This window comes from Hypanus sabinus, chromosome 28 (assembly GCF_030144855.1).
Source record: "Hypanus sabinus isolate sHypSab1 chromosome 28, sHypSab1.hap1, whole genome shotgun sequence".
In the NCBI taxonomy this organism is placed as follows: Eukaryota; Metazoa; Chordata; class Chondrichthyes; order Myliobatiformes; family Dasyatidae; genus Hypanus; species Hypanus sabinus.
Window position 1 is genome coordinate 13,022,372 of NC_082733.1, and position 22,424 is coordinate 13,044,795.

The window sequence follows — 22,424 nt, forward strand, 5'->3', positions numbered from 1 at the left end:
GCGGTGGAGACTCAGGAACACCATCGCACTCAGATGTAGAAGGATCTTTCATTGCTGTTTCCTTAAAAATTTTGTTTTACCGGTCAGGGTTGTTAGCCCGAGCTGAACCCTGAACCTGGAGGAGTGGTGGACCACTCTAGGTCCGGCCTGTACCCTTTGTCATGTTTGGCATGGGTGACCCTACTACGAGCAAAGCATAAAGCCCTGACTCCTGCCGACATAGCTCTCCAGGTCACTGAGGCACACAGGCCTGCAAACTGTGACAAGGTGTAGTCCTCTTGGAGGGATACGTGCATAAGGGAGGTGATTAAAATGACATGGCCTTAGCACGAATGGAGCAATTTACAGGAAACACAGAAGAGTTTAACATATTGAAACTTTATAAAACACATGCTAACAGCTAAAGGCTTGTGGTTAAAAATAAGTAATAAATCACACGCCATGCCTCAGTTTCCTATTTTTGAACAAAAAAATGAAGTGCATTAAATTGTGAATTCTGCATTTGAAAACCCTAGCAAGACCCATGCATGCAATTTGCATATGTCAAAAAAAGTTTTTTTCAAACTGCTTTGCTCTGACTTTCTCAACAGGAAGTGTTTTTAGCCTCCTGAACTGAGAGGCACAACTATGGCTTGTGGTTGTCTTTGAGATATTGAATGCAAATAAGTTCCCACCCTCTGCCCCCGCATGGATTTTGCAAACCAGCAGTAGCCAAACGCAGAGGGGTGATGAATTAATGTGTAGGACAAACTTGTTGAGCTAAGTGTTAGCAAATGTGCAAGATTTTCTTTTTGAACATTGCTATTAATTAATTGTTTTGCAATGTAGCGAACTGCTCGGAGACGGCAAGGCCTTTGCTGAGGAGGCAGGCATGTTTGGATCTTTGCTGCAAGGCCGAGAAACAGGAAACCTCTGTTAGAGCGGCTGAGGCAGCAGAAAACGTCCAGCAGACAGCTGTTCCTACAGCGGTGGACGACTTGGTGGGTAAGGCAGCTCACAAGGTGATGGCAGATTCACAGGAACTTCCCACTCAGTCAGTACTCCCACAACTGCCTGGAAATCAAGAGGCGATCGCGAGCAAGCATATCAACGGGCACGCCGATGCTGCCTCCGTCGACAACCACAACTTAAACGCCACTGCTCACAAACATGAACTGGAAAGGGAAGCAGTTTCTTCAGCCCAGGATTTGGAAGGAGTCTCAGCTTTAGAAGGGCAAAGACAGCTTCCAGCTGACAGAGTGGTGGAAGGAAAGGCATCGGAACTCTCATCTTGTGTTCCCACTTCTTGTCTAAAGGGTCCCGGCTGTGGTAAAATGGAGGCATCATCAACTGAAGATATTGCAATGCTGCCCAAAGGAAAAGCCCTTGGGACTGAGTCCAGTAAGAATTGGGCTACATCAAGGCCTAAAAATGACTTACAGCTGAAGCCAGAGGATGATGTGTCATCAATTGGGAATCTGGATGTAAAGACAACAGTAAAGAAAGGACCTCCTGTAGCTCCCAAGCCAGTGTGGTCCCAAAAAAGCCTGAAAGCTTTAAAGAGCAGGAACCAGGCCAGTGGCGCTACCAAGGAAAGCAACAACGAGAGGACCTTTGCCTCGACTGGGTCGCTCACTCAACGAGTCAAATCCATCAAAGACAAGATCTACTCCTTTGAAACTTTCTCCAGTTCAGATACTCGGGACAAAGAAACCAGAAACAATTCTCATTCACAGCTGACCTCGGGTAAAGCCCTGGAAAGGACTGCCTCTGCCCCAAGCGGTGAACAAGGTTCAAAAGTAAAGTTGATATCTCCAGATACCTCAAAGCAACCTCCTGATAATGGGAATGTGGGGCCTGAGTCTCAGGCCCTGGTGGACGAGTTGACCCCAGTAGCCCAAGCCACCAATACCTCCTCTGGTCCGAGAAGATGTTATAGTGCCAGTAGCGAATCATCCGCCTCACTGCCTGGCTCACCAGTGACACCAACACAGCCCGTGAAATCGCCGGGGCTGCGGACTCGAAGTTTTCCTCTGGCCGCCAGCACCGCCTATGACTCTTGCCAGGTAAAATCACTGAGAGAAGGACAGTTCTCGGCCAGCAGCGACAAACTGCATACCTTCAGCAACCAGCTGTCACACGCCCTGATGAGAAGTATGCTCACCTTCCCCCTGTCACCGGTGTCTTTCTGTGGAAGTCCTTGGAACTCGCACCCCTCCACTCCATCCGAGGACCTGTCGATGGCGGAGAAGTCGCCATTGTCTTCGCCAACAGTGAGCAATCAGTTGGAGAAAGGCTTCTCTCTCAGGTAGGATGAGATGCAACGTTCATTCTTTAGCATAAAATGACAGCTGCCTTCTACTAGCCCATCCATGGGTAGTTTGCCCAGGAGTAGCACAGGGCTGACGTACCAACCTAGAGTTCCCTTCCTCCCTGAGACTAATCAGCCAATACCAACCCCAATCTGCTCTCCCTGCCCACTGAGCAGTACAATGAAGCTCTCATTTTTACAAATGGCAAAAGATTTACAGAAAGTGTTTTAGTCCTTTGTTACTTTTTGAGTTAGATGACTGTAATCTCAGTTCTCATTGTGGACACATCCAAAGTGACATTCCGTTATGTTGGTCCGTGGCCTCCTCTTGTGCCAAGATGAGGCCACCCTCAGGGTAGAGGAACAACACCTTATATTCTATCTGGGTACCCGCCAACCTGATGGCATGAATATCAATCTCTCCTTCTAGTTACCAAATTTCAGCCCCCTTCCTCAATTCTCCTCTTTGACCTTTCATGTCTTCTCACCATCCTTCCCCTGGACCCAGCTCTCCTTCCCTTTCTCCTGTGGTCCACTGTCCTCTCCTATCCGATTCTCTCTTCCCCAGCCCTTGACCTTTCCCACCCACCTGGATTCACCTACCAGCTTCCAGTGAGCCTCTTTCCCCTCAATGCACCTTTTAATTCTGATTTCTCCCCCCTTCCTCCTCAGTCCTGAAGTAGGGTTTCAGCCCAAAACATTGACTGTTCGCTCTTTTCAATGGATGCTGCCTGACCTGCTGAGTTCCTCCTGTACTTTATGTCTGTTGCATGTGCCACTTGCACTGGCAGCTCGTTCCACACTCGTGATCCACTAAGTGAGGAAATTTCCCTTCATAAACAAGAGAAAATCTGCCAATGCTGGAAATCTGATAGCTGACAGCCAAGTCATGTTCCCCGAAAGGATACAAGGCTATATTTCCCTTTATGCACTCTTTAAACATTTCTCCTTCCACTGTTAACCCATGCATCTAGTTGGAGTCCCACCCAATCTCAGTGGAAAAGCCTGCTTGCATTTGCCCTGCCTATACCCCTCACAGGGTGTCAGGTGTAACGTTGCTGAATTTTCCCTTTCCTATTCCATGACTAATGCAGAAATTCCCTCAGTACCTATGACCAACTGTCTAGTAAATTGTCCAGAATTCTCTCCTTGATATCTTGGTTCCAAGCTTATTTAGATGGCCGTCCCCCGTCAAAAAACGACTCTCCCTGACCTCCTCTGTTGCAATATTTCAGAATTTTAAATCTGGGACATCTTAACAGTTTCCTTGTGCCAGAATATAGAGATCTAGGTTTGGTTGTATCTGTCGTTCTCTGACAGATGTAACCACACGATTTCAGTATCATCCTTGCCTTTAGTTTCACACCTTTTTAAAATGGCACACAGAGCTTCACACGTTGCTTGAGCGAAGTCTAAACAAAGTTCACAAATAATTCAACATAACATCCCTACTGGTGACTTCTATACCATCAGAAATAAAACTGATTGCTTGCTTTGCTTTACTGATTTATCTGTTTATTTTCATATTTGATCAGATATATTTGTAACCTGCAACTCTTTAATTTGCTAGCCTTTCGGGTTCCAATTTTCTCAGATGGCATGTGACCTTATTTTACTTTCCAAAAAAAGCTAATTGAATAAAGTAAGTGATTCAGGACACCTTGTTGCCAAGAAAATAACTTTGTAAAGCAGTGGCAGTTGTGCTTAACTTTCACACCACAAAGTATCACGAGTATTAAGGTCAATGCACCAAGTGACATGAAAAATCTTTTGGTGTTTTCCGGGCGTATGTGATGCATAAACTCTTCTCGGGCAACAAGACGGGCACAGGTGTTGACTTTAACCAACATCTGCATCAGGGATGATGCTTAGGCACATCTAGTCTGATGGTGTTTATACTCCTGTCCCTCCTGATTGGTTAGTCCTCAGCCAATCAGTTTCCACTGTCCCACCTAGCTTACAATCATATTTCAGTTCTTACTTAGAGCGAGACCTACTTCTTTGTTAAAATTCTAAGTGGCAGGTTTTTAATTATTGTTTGAGGGATAAACGAAGAGAGATCAGGTGTCGAGACCAAGGATGGATCAACTATGACCTTACTGAATGGGTGAACAGCTTGTGAAACCAATGAACACATATATCCCTGCTGCTAATTCTAATCAGAGCTTCAGTACGGCTCCCCTGCTTCCTTTGAAAAATGCCATGGCACCTCTTATGTGCAATGGAAAATATAAGTTGGGTTAACATCTCATTAAACCTTCCCTCTTGCTAAAACTCCAGAATGGTAACTGAGTGATGCACCATCAATAACTCACTCTGAGATGTAAAGGCTAGATAACGGCTTTTATTGACTGGAAGAAGGAACCAGCAGTGAGTGACCACCATACTACATCCTGGAGACTGAGAGGCCGGGCTCAGGCCTCGATCGCCTTTATACCGGGGTCTGTGGGAGGAGCCACAGGAGCAGTCAGCAGGGGGCGTGTCCAGACAGGCACATGTAGTTCACCACACTGAGATGACAGGATGACTGTGCGTGCAACATGAATCCACATACTTCAGGCCCATTTGAGAGCCACCATTGAGTCAAGGCTGGCACGGAAATAAATGGTAATTTCACGCCTGAAAAGTTGCTCAGGTCCTATGCTTCCACAATAGGGCGGCCACTGAGTTTAATGAGTTTTGCACACATGGTCCACGGGCTAAAAATGTCAATGTACTCACAACACTATCCACAGACTAGAAAACCCACTGACTTGGTAAGTTTATAATATGCACTAATTGGTCCTTAGCAGGACTTTTACTGGGATTTATTATCACCGAGGTCAATGGTAGCAAGCTACTGCTGCATAAACCCTGTAAAATGGAGGAGTTGATGACATTTGCAACCTGTAATACGAATGAATTAATCTTCAAGGAGCCTGTAATATCGCTATCACGAGATGCTGGAAACCCAAAGCAACACTCACAAAGCATTGACTGTTTATTCATTTCTATAGATGCTGCCTGACCTGCTGAGTTCCTCCAGCATTGTGTGTGTGTGTGTGTGTGTGTTGCTTTGTTAAATCACTATGTTAGTGCTGTGATATGGGCGACTGGTACTGTGTGCGATTCTGTAATCGGAATAGTTTGAGAATGGCTGGTTTACTTACAGACAGAAATATAAGTTATCGGTCTTCAGTTAAAAGAGAAAACTTAAATAAATGAAACACAAGAAATGAACAAATACACCATCAAGTAATTCACTTAACTTGTGCCCTAGACCTTATTATTTTTTAGATTCAATTATAAGTGCACTCCATCCTGACAGAGCTTATCCCTTCCCTCCTGGATGAATTGAAACTTTTTTTTTTAAGAACTTTTTTTATTGCATTTTTAAATGATTACAAAGTATGAAAAAACAATGTATATAACCCATACCCCCTCCCCTTAACCCCTCCCCCCTAACTGCCCTATAGAAAAAAAAGAAAGAAAGAAAGAAAGAAAGAATGCCTGGTTGTTGGAAGATCTCCACATGCTCCATGGAATTCGTAATAATTTTAATATGTATATTTATTTCTTTCCCCTAATAACCAATTGTTTCATCTTCAAAGTATCTATATATTTAATCCTGTCTTTTGTAAATAAGGGCTCCAAATTTTCAAAAATGTTTCATATTTATCTCTTAAATTATAAGTAATTTTTTCTAATGGAATACAACCATAGATTTCTTTCTTCCAAGAATCTATACTTAAATGTAAAACGTAAAAAATTTAATCCAAATTTATCGGATCAGTGTTTCCGATGTAACCAGGAAACTGGTACTTTTTTACATTCGACATGGTCTTGCTCTAAAATTCAACCTTTTTGGACAAATTTAAGACTTTTACTGGAACAAATTACAGGAACACAATTTCCTCATAATCCAATATTATTTTTACTAGGTGATATTGAAGGGATAAAACCGAAACTCAAACTAAATAAGTATCAGAAAGAATTTATAAAAATTGCACTGGCAGTAGCCAAAAAAGCTATTGCAGTTACTTGGAAATCAGATACACATTTAAGTATAGATGAATTGAAACTTAATGTCATCGTTATTTTTGTGACTTTTGTTTTACTCACTATTTCATCGGAGAGGTTGCGTTAAGTTTTTGCACCCACAAATATTCATGGGAATGAGAGAGTATGTTGTGCTCTAGTCTTGCAGAGTTGAGAGTCTGCACTATTAATCTGGCGGAGGAAAACCAGAAGGACGACGATAGAAAAGAAGATGGAAAGAAAGAGTGCGGCTTATCGCTATCTTCCTGTGTCTCTGCACAGTCCGTTATGTCCTTGATTCCTGCAGAAGAACTGGAGAAATTAATAGCAGAAGTAAAGAGTCTGGATGAGGAAACTTTAAAGGTTAGAACATGAATGCATGGCACGAAATTAACACCGACCATAGGATAATGCCTCTTTAAGAATGAGTATTAAAAGGCTTTTGGAAACATACATGAGAATCTTTAACCTTAAGGTCCAATTTAGAGGCTCCACAAATGAACTGGTATACATGTTTGATTATTCTGCTATTTTGATTGTGGTGAAATTCATCTGCATATCTGGCATTATATCCCTGCCCCCTCAGCAACAGGGTTACAAGCTTTCAATCACATTGTGATATGTTAACACAAATGTACCTGCAGATTTATACTCTGTGCAAAGTGTTTTACAGTGACTTACTGGAGAGACTTGGGAAATCGGAGCACAAATCACGAGTGGTCCAGGCAAGTCGCCGATATGTACCCACTCTGTGGATAAGGCTCTACATTTACAGCAGGATCACTTACAGTTCTGTATAGAGGTCTTAGGCGCAGCTAGGGTGCGCAGTACTGTATTTGTCAACGTGCGAGAGCAAAGGAAGTTGGGAATGGCAAGGGCAGAACTCTGCGGTGTGGGACAGGTGGCAGAGAAGGAGTGCCAGGGGTGGGGTGGGGGTGGTGTGGGTGCAGACACACCCAGCCCTGAGACACCAGGCAAGGTCATTGGATTCCAAACTCTGGTGCTTCCTACTCCCTCCCCTCTCTCTTCCCTCTTTTCCCAACCATGATTCCCCTCTCTCTGCCCTCTTCCCACTCTCAGTCCACGATACAGACCCATATCAGAATCAGGTTTATTATCACTCACATATGTCATGAAAATACTGTTAGAATGATTTCCCAGATGGCCTTGCAGTTGTTCATGTGGATCATGAAACCTCCTCATTATTTTACAAACAAGTAATTTTAACAACTCCAGCAAAGAACTGGGAAGGCATCGGAAATGGAATGATTACATTCTGCACAGGACGTCTCCATGTTGTCCTTACCTTTTAATGTTAAAGCACTTGCTAATCGATCCAGGTTGTGTCCGTTCACCATTCTCCACTCTGCTGTCAGCTGTGAAAATGCAGGAAATCAGCTCTTCCTTGATCAAATAGGAATATAAAGTCTACAAACTTAAATCATACTTGTGTGGAGCACTGACTCCCTGCTGATCTGACCATTAATGAGGCTCAGTGTCTGGTGTGGAGACTTTAAATAATTAGGCCAAAATGTTTTGATTAGCTGTCAAATTTTCTTCGAACAAAATTGTATTTTCAGCAAAAGGAAATGGTTGATGGGGTCAAATTATGAACAGCATGAGAGAAAAGTAACTGTTTTAGTTTTATAGCAACTGAAATGAATTAAGTTATGTTACAGACATTTGTAATGTAGTGGTTGTTACAGTCACCTCTCTAGACATACCTCAGGCAATGAGATACTGTTGACCTAGAGAGCCTCCGAACAACACATCCCCACCTCATCAATACGCGCCTTAATCTTGAGGCACATCAATAACAAACTCTGAACTTTATAGATGCATCCCCTCCCATACAGACAGTTTTCCTTACACAACCATAGCTGCCTCTCACCTTGCAGATGAGCCTATTAATTCAATGATCCATTGATGACTACATTCCACTGACATTTTCCTGTTACCCTATGAAGGTTTCCATTCATTTCACAGACACCTTTCCTAACCCAACAGACCCTTCTTTGCCACCTGCATCCTTTCTCCTCTCAGCATCCTGACAATTGTCCACATCCCCATCATCGTTCACATGATTCATGTCCTGATACTCCCTTTAAGCTGCAGACACTTCCCTCCTCCTATACACTCTTTCTTCTCATCCTAGTTGTTTTCCCCTTACCCTCCCTGTGTCCCCTTCACCCAGAAGAGAGCTCTACACACTCTGCAAACATTGCCCTTCAAACATGGACACATACCTCATTGTACAGTTAGTCCTTTATCTCCTCACCGTACAGGCTGATCTGGCCCACACCTCCCCTTGCTATTCAGCTGACAGGACCCAACCCTCACAATATGAGCCCCCTCTGCGCAACCACCGGCGCTGCCCCGTCCTAATAAAGTGCCTCTCTTTCTGTTTAGACCTCAGGCTGCAGACGCTCCATTTGTCCGACAAGCTCTTTCCTCCACACCTGCAGACCGCATTGCTGTAAACCCCACCCTGCTCCTGCAGACCCCTCCCTTTTTAGCATCACCCACCCTACAGACACCTGCAGACCGCATTGCTGTAAACCCCACCCTGCTCCTGCAGACCCCTCCCTTTTTAGCATCACCCACCCTACAGACACCTGCAGACCGCATTGCTGTAAACCCCACCCTGCTCCTGCAGACTCCTCCCTTCTTAGCATCACCCACCCTACAGACACCTGCAGACCGCATTGCTGTAAACCCCACCCTGCTCCTGCAGACTCCTCCCTTCTTAGCATCACCCACCCTACAGACACTTGCCAGCATTGCTGTAAACCCCACCCTGCTCCTGCAGATTCATCCCCTCACTGCTCAGAAACTTGTCTAACAAGTTGAGTGTATTGTCCTGTGCACAAGAAGAAAATAAAACCTGCGGCACCATCACGGGCATTTAGGTAGAAATAAATTATTCATAAATTATGTAAGAAGTGAAGAGAATAAATTCTGTCCTTGGGAATCCTCATCCAGAGTTCCCTAAAGGTTAACTTCCAGGTGGTGAGGAAGGCGAATGCCTTGTTAGCGTTCATTTTGAGAAGATTAAAATACAGAAGCAAGGATATAATGCTGAGGTTTTATAACACATTGGTCAGACAAGTATTGTGAGCAGCTTTGGGCCTCTTATCTAAGATGTGCTGGAATTGGAGAGGGTCCTGAGGAGGTTCATGAAAATGATCCCAGGAATGAAAGAGTTAACATATAAGGAATGTTTGACAGCTCTGGGCCCGTATTTGCTGGAGTTTAGAAGAATGATGGAGATCTTATTGAAACCTATTGGATATTGAAAGGCCTAGACAGAGTGGAAGAGGAGAGGATATTTCCTATAACGTGAGAGTCTAGGATCAGAGGGCACAGCATCAGAAAAGAAATGATGAAGAATTTCTTTAGCCAGAGGCTGGTGGATGTGTGGAATTCATTGTGAAGGCCAAGTCATTGGGAATATTTAAAGTGGTGGTTGATAAGTTCTTGATTATTCAGGGTATCAAAAAGGTTATGGGGAGAAGGCATTAGAATAGGCTTGAAAGGGATATTAAATTGACTATGATGGAATGGCAGAGCAGGCTCAATAGGCCGATTGGCCTAATTTTGTTGCCACATCTTATGGTCTAATAATGGGCTGACCAGTCAGTATAGAAAGGAAATGAAACTTCTTCATCAGTGGGATAGTGAATCTTCTGAAATCTCTACCAACACGTGAAGGGCCATTTACAGAATATATTTAAGACAGAGAATAGAATCAGGCGAAATGGGGCAAAAAACAGGAAAATAGCAGACAGGTGCAAGATATGCCATGATATTATGGGATAGCAGAATAGCACAATGGGCCAAATGGCCCCTCCTGCTTCAATTTGAATTCTTCCTTCAGATTACAAATGCTGCTCTCACCTTGCAGATGCTACTATGATCCTGCAGACATCTCCCTACTGTTCAGTTGCTTTCCGTTCAGTACAGATGCTCCTCTCACCTTCTTCCAGACCTCGCAGATACTCTTCACCTGCTAAAGATAGTCTCCTCCTCTACAGATCCAGATACCGCACTTCATTCTATAGACTCTTTCCACTCTGCTTACAAATGTTTCCTCGTCACACTCCTCATTAATCAAGGGTGCATTGGAAGGATAAGCTTTGGGCTTACCCTTCAGCCATGCTCCTCAAACTAAAGATGTGGGTCCCTTTCTGTAAGGCATGTCAAGTGGAATTTATTGTCGTCAATCGAAGTATAGTGAGATACAGTTATAATGAAAATCTTGTTTGCAGCATCATCACAGGCACGTTGATACAGGCAACAGACAGAGCATAAATTATACGTGCCAGTGAATAAAAAAACCCTGCAGACAAGACATTAAAAAAAAGAACAGATTAGTCTTTGGCAGTCAGGTTTATTGACAAGTATGGTGCGGTACCGGTACAATGAAGGGCTTGTTTGTAGCAGCATCACAGACGTGTAGGTTCAAACACTCAGAACATAGAACACTCAGGAGTGAAGAAGAAAAAATGGCTGAGGAAAACAAGATATGTGTGCAAAAACAACAATAAAATAGTCATGGTTGAGCAAGAAGTCGTTTGTAGCATCCCATTGCTGAGGTAGGGTTAGAGGTGTGTAGATTGGTTCAAGAGCCTGAAGGTTGTAGGAAAGCAGTGTTTCAAGAAAGTGCTGGGGGGCTGTAGGCTTCTGTCCTTCCTGCCTGAGAAGAGGTCCCACTCACTCTAAAGACCCTTCCTCCTTAATCCCATTACTCCCCTCGCCCTACGTATGGACAGCTGCCCCTCGTTCTGTTCCGCACATGCCCAGTCGCATCCGCTGATCCCTCCAAGATAATCTTTGGCAAACGCATGTAGGCTCAAATCTTCATTAAAATTATCCTCACTTTACAGCAACTGGATGACATCCATGTCGTGATCTTGCACAAAGAAGAAGGCTCTGGTTTGGGATTCAGCATTGGAGGTGGTGTGGACTGTGAAAACAAAGTGACTACTGTGAGTACCAGCAGTAAAGGGAAGTGAAGTGAAACACTCTCCACAGTGTGAATATTGTTCATTCAGATCAGATGTTGAGAATTCAGTCCTGGAACCTTCCACCCAACAAAAAGATCCTATTAGATAGTTCACCTGTTCAATTAAAGTACACCAGTGAATTTCATCCCTTTAATTGAGGGTTGGACACTGGCACTGGGATACAAGGCACGTGTTTGTTGGAAGAATTTTTGGAAGCAGAAGGCTGATTTGGCCAACTCTCTGAGTGTTTTCGGGTTTAGGAGTCTGTGAAAGATTTCCTGGATCCAGTCCCCAAAGTCAGTTAGTGTGTCTATTTCACTAAAGTAAAGGCAGAGAGAGCAATCCTTTTGTGGGTGTTAAGTATTGTCAGTGGTTTGGTGGTTTCCTGTAGACATTTTGAGATGACTGAGAGGTTTGGACTGCAACATCAGACTGACCTTCAGCTTGGCAAAGCTCTTGTTAGTTTTAGCCACCAGGAAAGTTATTGAGGTTGGCAGATGATTGAAATGTCTGCTGGTGATCCTGGCATTGAGCTTCCATGACAAGCTCACCATACAACGACCACCTGAACAAGGGAAAAGAAACATTACCACAGAGCCTGAGTGTTACTTAAACCCACGTGCATTTTACAGTGACACTTCTCTGCACTTGGGATACTCACTTTGCTGAAACCTTGTCAACACTTCTCCTGTGAACTCTGGGGGGGGGGGGAGAGAGGGAGAGGGAGAGGGAGAGGGAGAGGGAGAGAGAGAGAGAGAGAGAGAGAGAGAGAGAGAATGGGAAGGCTGGGCAGAGCTGTAACTGCTTCTGCAGAAGAGAGAGACAGGAGAGTGAGGATTGTCTCAACAGAATGCCTTTGCACTTAAACTCAAATGACGGGTACACGAGGCAGCTGTGGGTTACTTTGCATATTACAGAATGTTTTTCAGTCATTCATCCTTTTGGGGTTTCTTCTGTTCCATGGATGTCTGCAAAGAGTAAGAACTTCAGGTTGTATACTGTATACATTCCCTGATATTAAGTGGAACGATTGAACCTACATCCTGGTAACAGAAAAACACTGGCACAGCCATGACTGTACTGCCTCGTCGGGCAAGGTTTTGCTAGCTCTTACTTTTTTTTAGTATCTATATACTGGTAGCTGGTACAAGCCACATCTTAGAATTGCCCTCAATGCATTTTTTGCACAAGAGAGGACCCTGAGGTACTACTCATTTAAAAGATGCGTTTTCTCCAGAAGGCTGGAGATATATTAGCTTTTCTCCAGCTACACAATTAACACATCATTATCTTAAAGATTTTGATAAGATTGATACTTAATCTTCTAAATTTAACAGAGTGCAGCCCTGGAATGTGCAACTAGTCTGTAAATTAACCTTTTAATTATGGAATAGAATTCTGGCAAAACGGTAATTGCACTCCCTCCAGAATTTGTCCTAGGATGCAGGGCCCTGAGATGAATGTGATGTTTTAGACCCCAGGAAGGGGCGACTGATTTTGTCAGCCCTGAACTACACTAATCAGCCTGTTGTTCTCCATCTTCTACTGCCCTCCATTGCCAGGTCCACAGGGTGTTTCCAAACGGCCTGGCCATGCAGGAAGGAACAATTCAAAAGGGGGATGAGATCTTGTCAATCAATGGGCAGTCATTGAAAGGTGCGACTCACTCTGAGGGTCTGACTATCCTGCGCCAAGCTCGAATGCCAAGGCAAGCGGTAATTGTGGTGCACAAGGGCAAGGAAAGTGAAAGCAAGTTCAGCACTTCAACAGAGTCCCCAACGACTGAGAACCCTGCAGGTTCAGGTAGAGACAATTCTATATGAAATTTTCTTTTGCAAACAGTCTTGAATGCACCTCCAGAAGTCATCCACCACAGATATGCTTTGCCATGCTGTTTAAACCGTGAGTCTTATGAACGCCACTGTAAGATTGGTAGAAGGTATCACATTTTAGCAAGACTAATACTGTCAGGAACAGACCTGTACATCTCAATGCAATCCATTTGTTCAAATACAAATTTGTTGCACAGTCAGAAGTTAATCAAAAATCTGGCATACAGATATTCCTCAATTTATGAAAGGGTTTTGTGGCTTGAAAATGAAAAGGCTAGGGTGTATTATATGTATTCAGGTATACAGTGGATTCCAGTTAATTGGGACCAGTACATTTTGGCTCTATTAAGTAGCTGCCCAATTAGCCAAAGTTTCATGGAAATAGTTTAAAAGGTATATTTAAAAAAACTACTATTTAACTGTAACAATTTATGTATTTAAATGAAAAAATAGAACAAATTAGAACACTACCAATGCCTCTAGAGTATGATAAAATTGTATTAGTTCTTAATAGTTATTGACAGAAGAATTCATCTGCTGTGTTCCTTTGATTAACTGTAAAACCTAGTGCAGATAATGGACTACCTTCAATGCTTTGTATGATTGCATCCTCCAAATCTTTATTTTGTTGTAACATTCAAGATGATTGCCAATACCTTCGTAATTTCTAACTTGTTGAAGTCGTGAAATTCTACACATGACTGTTTCTGGCATCTCCAAGACTGAATGCTTGAAACTGCCGTCAGTAAAATAGTTCCAAATTGGCTTACTGTTTATTTCTTGCCAACAATCAGTGACAAAAATCATTGCTTCTTGAACACAAACACACACAAACTGATGCTACTTAAAAACTGATCGCTCTAAGCATGGCATAATGACTGAAGCTAGTTGGAAACTGTTCCGCAGCAGTCTCCTGTCCCAATTAAGCAGCATATCATTCCAGATAAATGAAGGGAATTCTATTTATTTGAACTATTTGTTCTTTAAGAGTTTCCCAAATAAACAACTTCCCTGATTAACCATTGGCAAAATTAACCAGAGTCCACTGTGTTCCTACGTGGAGCGAAGGGAATTCTATTGATTTTGGGGAACATTCATATATGGAGTGTTTGTGGATAGAATACCTGTACATCCAACCACAAACATCATTGTTTGCCTAACTTTCTCAGTGATCAAGTCATTTCTGCATGCTCCCCTTTGCCTCATGTATCTATTCAAGGATAATTAAAGAAGAATCTGTTGAGTAGATCTATTAACCAAGCTTTGCTGTTATGATTTACAACAGAAAACAAACTGAACACTTTCACCGTGACACTTGAAAAGAACACTGCAGGAGTTGGCTTCAGTTTGGAAGGAGGAAAGGGCTCCATTCATGGAGACAAACCACTGATTATCAACAGAATTTTTAAAGGTAAGCAGATTGACCAGCTTATAAAGCAGAATTTTTTCAAGTTATGAAACATCACGCAAATAATTCAGGGAGTGGTGTATGATTGCGTGCAGAAAGATTGGGAGGAAAAGGTGAGTTTGGACCCTCAGTGACAAATATTCATAAGCCCATTGTGGGCTGTATTACCAAATGCCGGACAGGGTGGCACCTGATCAACCAAGATACGGCCTCATTTATGAATGTATCTATGCAGTTGTCAGCCCTCTTGCTTTATGAGATAGAGTGGTTTATAGACAATAGGTGCAGAAGTAGACCATTCAGCCCTTCGAGCCTGCACCGCCATTTTGAGATCATGGCTGATCAACTATTATCAATACCCGGTTCCTGCCTTGTCCCCATATCCCTTGATTCCCCTTTCCATAAAATACCTATCTAGCTCCTTCTTGAAAGCATCCAGAGAATTGGCCTCCACTACCTTCTGAGGCAGTGCATTCCAGACCCCCACAACTCTCTGGGAGAAGAAGTTTTTCCTTAACTCTGTCCTAAATGACCTACCCCTTATTCTCAAACCATGCCCTCTGGTACTGGACTCTCCCAGCATCTGGAACATATATCTTGTCCAATCTCTTAATAATCTTATATGTTTTAATCAGATCCCCTCTCAATCTCCTTAATTCCAGTGTGTTCAAGCCCAGTCTCTCTAACCTCTCTGCGTAAGACAGTCCAGACATCCCAGGAATTAACCTCGTGAATCTACGTTGCACTTCCTCTACAGCCAGGATGTCCTTCCTTAACCCTGGAGACCAAAACTGTACACAGTACTCCAGGTGTGGTCTCACCAGGGCCCTGTACAAATGCAAAAGGATTTCCTTGCTCTTGTACGCAATTCCCTTTGTAATAAAGGCCAACATTCCATTAGCCTTCTTCACTGCTTGCTGCACTTGCTCATTCACCTTCAGTGACTGATGAACAAGGACTCCTAGATCTCTTTGTATTTCTCCCTTACCTAACTCTACACCGTTCAGATAATAATCTGCCTTCCTGTTCTTACTACCAAAGTGGATAACCTCACACTTATTCACATTAAACGTCATCTGCCAAGTATCTGCCCACTCACCCAGCCTATCCAAGTCACCCTGAATTCTCCTAACATCCTCATCACATGTCACACTGTCACCCAGCTTAGTATCATCAGCAAATTTGCTGATGTTATTTTCAATGCCTTCATCCAAATCGTTGACGTAAATTGTAAACAGCTGTGGTCCCAATACTGAGCCCTGTGGCACCCCACTAGTCACCACCTGCCATTCCGAGAAACACCCATTCACCGCTACCCTTTGCTTTCTATCTGCCAACCAGTTTTCTATCCATGTCAATGTCTTCCCCCCAGTGCCCTGAGCTTTGATTTTACCCACCAATCTCCTATGTGGGACCTTATCAAATGCCTTCTGAAAATCGAGGTACACTACATCCACTGGATCTCCCCCGTCTGACTTCCTGGTTACATCCTCGAAAAACTCCAACAGATTAGTCAAGCATGATTTACCCTTGGTAAATCCATGCTGGCTCAGCCCAATCCTATTACTGCTATCTAGATATGCCACTATTTCATCGTTAATAATGGACTCTAGCATCTTCCCCACCACTGATGTCAGGCTGACAGGTTGATAGTTCTCTGTTTTCTCCCTCCCTCCTTTCTTAATAAATGGAATAACATCAGCCATTTTCCAATCCTCAGGAACTGATCCTGAATCTAAGGAAGTCCCAGAAAATATAAAATGGTTAGGTGAGTGGCATGGGCAGTAGGGATGGGATTGGTGCTGATGTTGGCTCTGCAGTTGTTTGGGAGGGAAGCAGTGGATGGAAAAGAGGGTCTTGTGTTGTGGTCTGTGATGCTGGCTCCAGTGCTTCCTTTGTCAGCAGAAGATTCCCCACCTGGCCTCAAAAGTGGCTTGGGAATATTCTACTGTGTGTGACGTGGGTGCTCTGCACTGTACTCAGAAACTGGCACTTTTTGCAACCAATCGTCATCCATCAAGGGAAACTTATTGAGAGTTTAACTCTTCCCACAACTCACATACCTCAGTTTCCATGTCTTTGCATCTGTGGTTGATTAATTAAAACAGAATCAATCTCTGAAAGTGACAGGAGATTAGCGAGACTGGCACTTCTATGCTGTGGACTCCTGGAAAACTCATCTCCCAAAGTCTATGTGAGATTTTCGTTCACAATGTGTAAAGGTATAAAAATCCCAAGGTCAACTCGCACATGGAACATAGTGTTTGCAAATCATGTGGATAGAATGATTTATGAAAGTTCACACACACTGCTAGCCCACAATCGTGCCTCACTGTTGAGCAAAAAAACAAGATGTAACAACAGGTCTAGTCTTGTTGCTCAAGCATCCTGCTGTGTAGTATAGTGGGACAGTGAGAGAGGCTATCAAAGCTTGCAAAGTGATGTGTACCAGTGGGGAACATTGGCTGAAAAATGGCAGATGGAGTTTAATGTAGGCAGCTGTGAGATGTTGCACTTTGGAAGGACAGACCAGGATAAGGTTTATACGGTGAATGGCAGAGCGGTGAAGTATATGGTAAAACAAGGGGATGTGGGAAGACAGATCCATAATCCCTTGAAAGTGACGTTACAGGTAGATAGGGTGGTAAACAAAGCTTGTGGCATGTTGGCCTTCATAAACAAGAGTACAATAGTTGTGTTGTTATGTTGCAATTGCATAAAACATTGGTGAGGTTGCATTTGAAGTATTGTGCAGTACCGATCCCCTAACTACAGGAATGATATCAATAAGTTTGAAAGAGTGCAGAGGAAATTTACAAGGTTGTTGCGGAGACTTGAGGACCGAGGTAGAGGCAAAGGTTGAATAAGTTGTAACTTTATTCCCTAGAGCACAGGAGAATGAGAGATTTTACAGAGGTATACAAAATTATGAGATGAACGATAACAAGTTTTTTTTTGCTTCTGGTTGGGTGAAGATAAAACTAGAGGATAATAGGGTTAAGGTGAAAGGTGAAATACTTAAGGGGAATCTGAAGGACAACTTTTTCACTCAGAAGGTGGTGTGAGCAAGGAACTAGCTGCCAATGGAAGTAGTAGATGAGAGGTCAATTGTAACTTTTAAGAAAGGCTTGGGCGGGTAAATGTGGACTATGGGATTAATAGATTTATGGCTAAATTTGCCGACGATACAAAGATAGGTGGAGGAGAGGGTAGTGTTGAGCAAACAGAGAGCCTGCAGAGAGACTTAGATAGTTTAGGGGAATGAACAAAGAAGTGGCAAATGAAATAGAATGTTGGAAAGTGTATGGTCATGCACTTTGGTGGGAAAAATAAACCGGCAGATGGAGAGAGAATTCAAAATGCAGAGATGCAAAGGGACTTGGGAGTCCTCATGCAGGATACCCTAAAGGTTAACCTCCAGGTTGAGTCGGTGGTGAAGAAGGCGAATGTAATGTTGGCATTTATTTCTAGAGGTATAGAATATAAGAGCAAAGATGTGATGTTGAGGCTCTTGTGAGACCACACTTGGAGTACTGTGTGCAGTTTTGGGCTCCTTATTTTAGAAAGGATATAACTGACAGTGGAGAGGGTTCAGAGAAGATTCACAAGAATGATTCCAGGAATGAAAGGGTTACCATATGAGGAATGTCTTGCAGCTTTTGGGCTGTATTCCCTGGAGTTCAGGACAATGTGGGGGGAATCTCATAGAAACATTCTGAATGTTAAAAGGCCTGATCAGATGAGATATGGCAAAGTTATTTCCCATGGTAGAGGAGTCTAGGACAAGAGGGCACAACTTCAGGATTGAAGGACGTCCACTTAGAACAGAGATGCGGAGAAATTACTTTAGTCAGAGGGTGGTAAACCTGTGGAATTTGTTCCCATGAGTGGCTGTGGAGGCCAAGTCATTGGGTGCATTTAATAGACAATAGGTATAGGAGTAGGCCATTCAGCCCTTTGAGCCAGCACTGCCATTCACTGTGATCATGGCTGATCATCCACAATCAGTACCCCGTTCCTGCCTTCTCCCCATATCCTTTGACTCCGCTATCTATAAGAGCTCTAACTCTTTCTTGAAACCATCCAGAAAATTGGCCTCCACTGCCTTCTGGGGCAGAGCATTCCACACATCCACAACTCTCAGGGTGAAAAAGTTTTTCTTCAACTCCGTACTAAGTGGCCTACCCCTTTTTCTTAAACTGTGGGCTCTGGTTCTGGACTCCCCCACCATTGGGAACATGTTCCCTGCATCTAGCCTCGAGGCAGATATAGGTAGGTTCTTCATTAGCCAGGGCATCAAAGGGTATGAGAAGGCAGGGGAGTGGGGATGACTGGATGAAGTGGATCAGCCCATGATTGAATGGCCTACTTTTGCTCCTATATCTTATGGTCATGAGAGGGGTTTGGAAGGCTACAGTGTGGGTGCAGGTAGATGGGTCAAGGCAGGAGGCCAGGCTGGCACAGACTAGATGGGCCGAGGGATCTGGTTCTGTGCTATAGTGCCCTATGACTCTAAAGTACAGACAGTGTGTGAATTGTTTTGTACATATGGGCAGGTCTCTAATGAATTGTAGTGAGCACGTACTGTGTCTTAGAGATCTAAAAGCAGTAAGGTTGAGGAATATTCACTCCACACTAAACAGGGACAATGAGTACAAGTGAATTGTTTTGCTTGTATTAACACCCAACACAGCCTAGACTGCAAGTGTTGCCACACATGCTGCACCAACGTAGTGTGCCCACAGTGTTCAGAACAGCAGCAGCACAGAGTACTTCAACCCCAGGATAGACCACCTTCAGCCCTCTGGTCTTCATTGGACTCAAAAGACATCAAGCCTCCGCATTCCTCAGCCCAGTAGACCTGCAGAACCAGGGCTTCAGCCATTGGGCCTCAACTTCAGTATTGACCCCAGTACTCACTGATGATAGGACCCCAAACTCCAGGCTCGCTGATGATGGGACCCTGAACTCCAGACCTCGAATTTGGGATTCATTGACTGACGTACAGTACTTATGGGTCACTGGCCCTTGTGGCTCTTACCCACACAGACCTCAGATCCTGCTGATCATTGACCTGTCGGGATGCGGGTAGCCCTTTGCCCTTGCTGGTCTTCTCCCACAGTGCTTGCCAGTTTGACATCTGTCCACAGATGTCCTTCATCCACATCATTGCTGGCCTTCGAATATGAAGTCTGGAATGCAGAACAGACTCTGGCCCGCCCTCTAACTCCCCACATCCCTGTCTCTAAACCCTAACCTGACCCCTAACTCTCATCTCTGCCCCCAAAACCATCCTTACGAAACAAAAAAAAAACCCAAGTCTGAGCCATAACCTTGCCAGAGACGGCATCTTGGCCCAACTTGACCACAAGCCAGTTGATTTGGGAATACATAAGATATATATTGATATTATTTAATTACAAGGTATTCTGTAGGCACTGGAATAGCCTCCCTGTTTCTATTACAGTCTCCTTGAAGCAAACCAATGACAAAAAGTTTTGCTTTTTTAAGTGTGTTTGTCACAATCAATTAAAAGTAGCAACTTCGGTGCAACTTTATCCATTACCCACAACTCAACTCTGCATATTTTTTTGATGTTGATGTTCCTCTACTGCTTGGGAGACTTGTTTACTGAATGGCCTATTCTCTGAGAGAACTCCCCATAATGAACCTCATGAACTACTTCCTGGGGTTGCGGTATCTGGAACTGCACAGATATGTGTGACTTCCCTCAGGCTCTGTTTACTTGAATGAGAACAGGCTGCATGTGTGTGTTTGTGCGTGAGCACTGAACATTTGTGGCTTGCTGTTCTTAATGTAGTGTGTTAGAACTCTGAGTTTTACATCACATTTTCAAACCTTTGACGATGAAAATTTTCTTAAAATTTCTTTCTCCATTACAGGAGGAGCAGTAGAACAGAATAACATTATTCAGCCTGGAGATGAACTGTTACAACTAAACTCCACTATCCTCCAAGGTCTTAGCCGCTTTGAGGCTTGGAACATCATCAAATCCTTGCCAGATGGCCCCTGCACGGCAGTAATTAGGAGGAAAGGCCCCATTCCTATCACAGCCAAAGACACGGAGATATCACAAGACGCTGAACAAAGTTGCTAATAAGGAGCTACTCATTTATACTCACATAATTCAGTTAATCTAGAAAGTGGACTATATGGTATTGCCCATTGCTATGACTGTTACAGAAGGAAGTGGTTAACCTTTTAATTTGCTACTTCTGTGAATAGTTGGGATTTTATCTTGAGCAATTTTATTCATCAAAAATAAGACAGGAACATATCATTCCAAATCTCAGTTCAATCACAAATAAAAGCAGACTAATTACGCCGAGCGTTTCCTGTGGAAAGAAGAAAAAGTAAAATTTTTAGAACTGGTGACCTGTACTTAAATAAACTTCTTACCAACCTTGTTACCGTATTTCAAACTTGGTTGCTTCATTTAGTCATGCAATGAGCTGTTGACCAGTATTGGGTCCTTAGCAAGGATTGTCTGTCTCTCCCTCAGCCTGTCAATTATTGGAAATGTCCCTGTTTTCATCTCACATTGTACTACGCTCTCTACTGCCCCAATATCTCCAGTGACTTGTCATTGGTGATGTCAATTCACATACGTCCATCCTCCCTTAATCTCGCCTTATAATAGGGACTCCTAGCCACTCCCTTCAAATGGCCATTTTACAAGCCATTTCAGCTAAACTACATCTCGTGAAACCTAACTGGACATTAATTCCTGAAGATTTTCTTTACTCAATCTTAAGATCTCATCCTTCCCAAAACTCGTGAATCCATCCATTCAAGTCCCCTTCTGAAATTCATGATGTGAAAACTGGAAGGTGGGGCCAACTGCACAATAACAGAAGAATTAGCTGTTTGTGGTATTAAACTGAAATCTCCAGCCCATTCTACAATACCTTGACATTCCTTATTTGAGGAAAAATACCAGAATTAAAACAGAAAATATTGGGAACAAGCAACTTCATAAGAATGTATAAAAAGTTAAAGGTTCTTGTTGATCTGGACCTTTCTTGTTAGCTAGTCTCTTTGCTTTACAGAAGTATCCGACTAGCTATGGATTCCGTCACTTTTGCTTTTGCACCTCATTGTTTACAGCTTTAATGCATTGAAGATTTTTACCATCATTGATGATAAAATTCTGGGCACTGGGTTTGAATTGTTTTTGCAATTTTCATGTAATCTTGGTCAGGGCAGTGAATTATAGCTGTTTCTTCAGCAATATTGTGATTTTAAAAGTGGTTTACAAATTTGATTTCTGTGGAGAATTGATCTTCCAAGTGCACAAATAAAAAGACGTCAGCTGTGTGACAGAGGTCTGAAATTAGTACTGGATAAAAATTTATCATAGAAACTACTTACATTTCCACAGCACTATACACAACTCAAGGACATTATAAAGCACCTTGCAACCAACCAAATACTTTCACAAGTTTAACCACTGCTGCCATGCAGGAAACACAGCAGCTTCTTTGTATTCAAGTTCAATCAGACCAAAATGTGGTTGTAAATGCAGCCATGGGATCTTTTAGTTATTGAACAAAGATGGAAACTCTGTTTCATGCAACAGTCAAAACACAGCACATCACCACTAAAATGGAATAGCAGCCTAGATTATGTGCATAAATCGCAAGTGAGAGGAATGTTCTGGCTCAGAGCTACAAGTACTATTGTTGAACCATGGCTGATTCTTGGTTAATGCAAGTTCTTAAATATGAGTAACATTTTTACCACAGCCAAACCTTACGAACAGCCAAACCTTATTGTATTCAGTGACAATCAAGCAAATTTTAAAAAATGTAGGATTTTTTTTAAAAAAGAGATTTTACTTGAGTGAGAAA

The 22,424-nt window shown here is 43.0% G+C and overlaps 1 protein-coding gene across 1 annotated transcript in view; it reads left to right on the forward strand.

Annotated features, from left to right (window-relative positions):
• Positions 1–21,891, forward strand: part of il16 (interleukin 16) — a 66,502-nt gene extending 44,611 nt beyond the window's left edge. The window contains exons 14-19 of the mRNA XM_059952636.1: positions 829–2,287; positions 6,469–6,670; positions 11,194–11,295; positions 12,876–13,116; positions 14,431–14,556; positions 20,457–21,891. Coding sequence (XP_059808619.1) covers positions 829–2,287; positions 6,469–6,670; positions 11,194–11,295; positions 12,876–13,116; positions 14,431–14,556; positions 20,457–20,671 — 2,345 coding nt within the window. The 3' untranslated portion in view covers positions 20,672–21,891. The remainder of the gene's footprint in view (positions 1–828; positions 2,288–6,468; positions 6,671–11,193; positions 11,296–12,875; positions 13,117–14,430; positions 14,557–20,456) is intronic.
• The last annotated feature ends 533 nt before the right edge of the window (positions 21,892–22,424 follow it).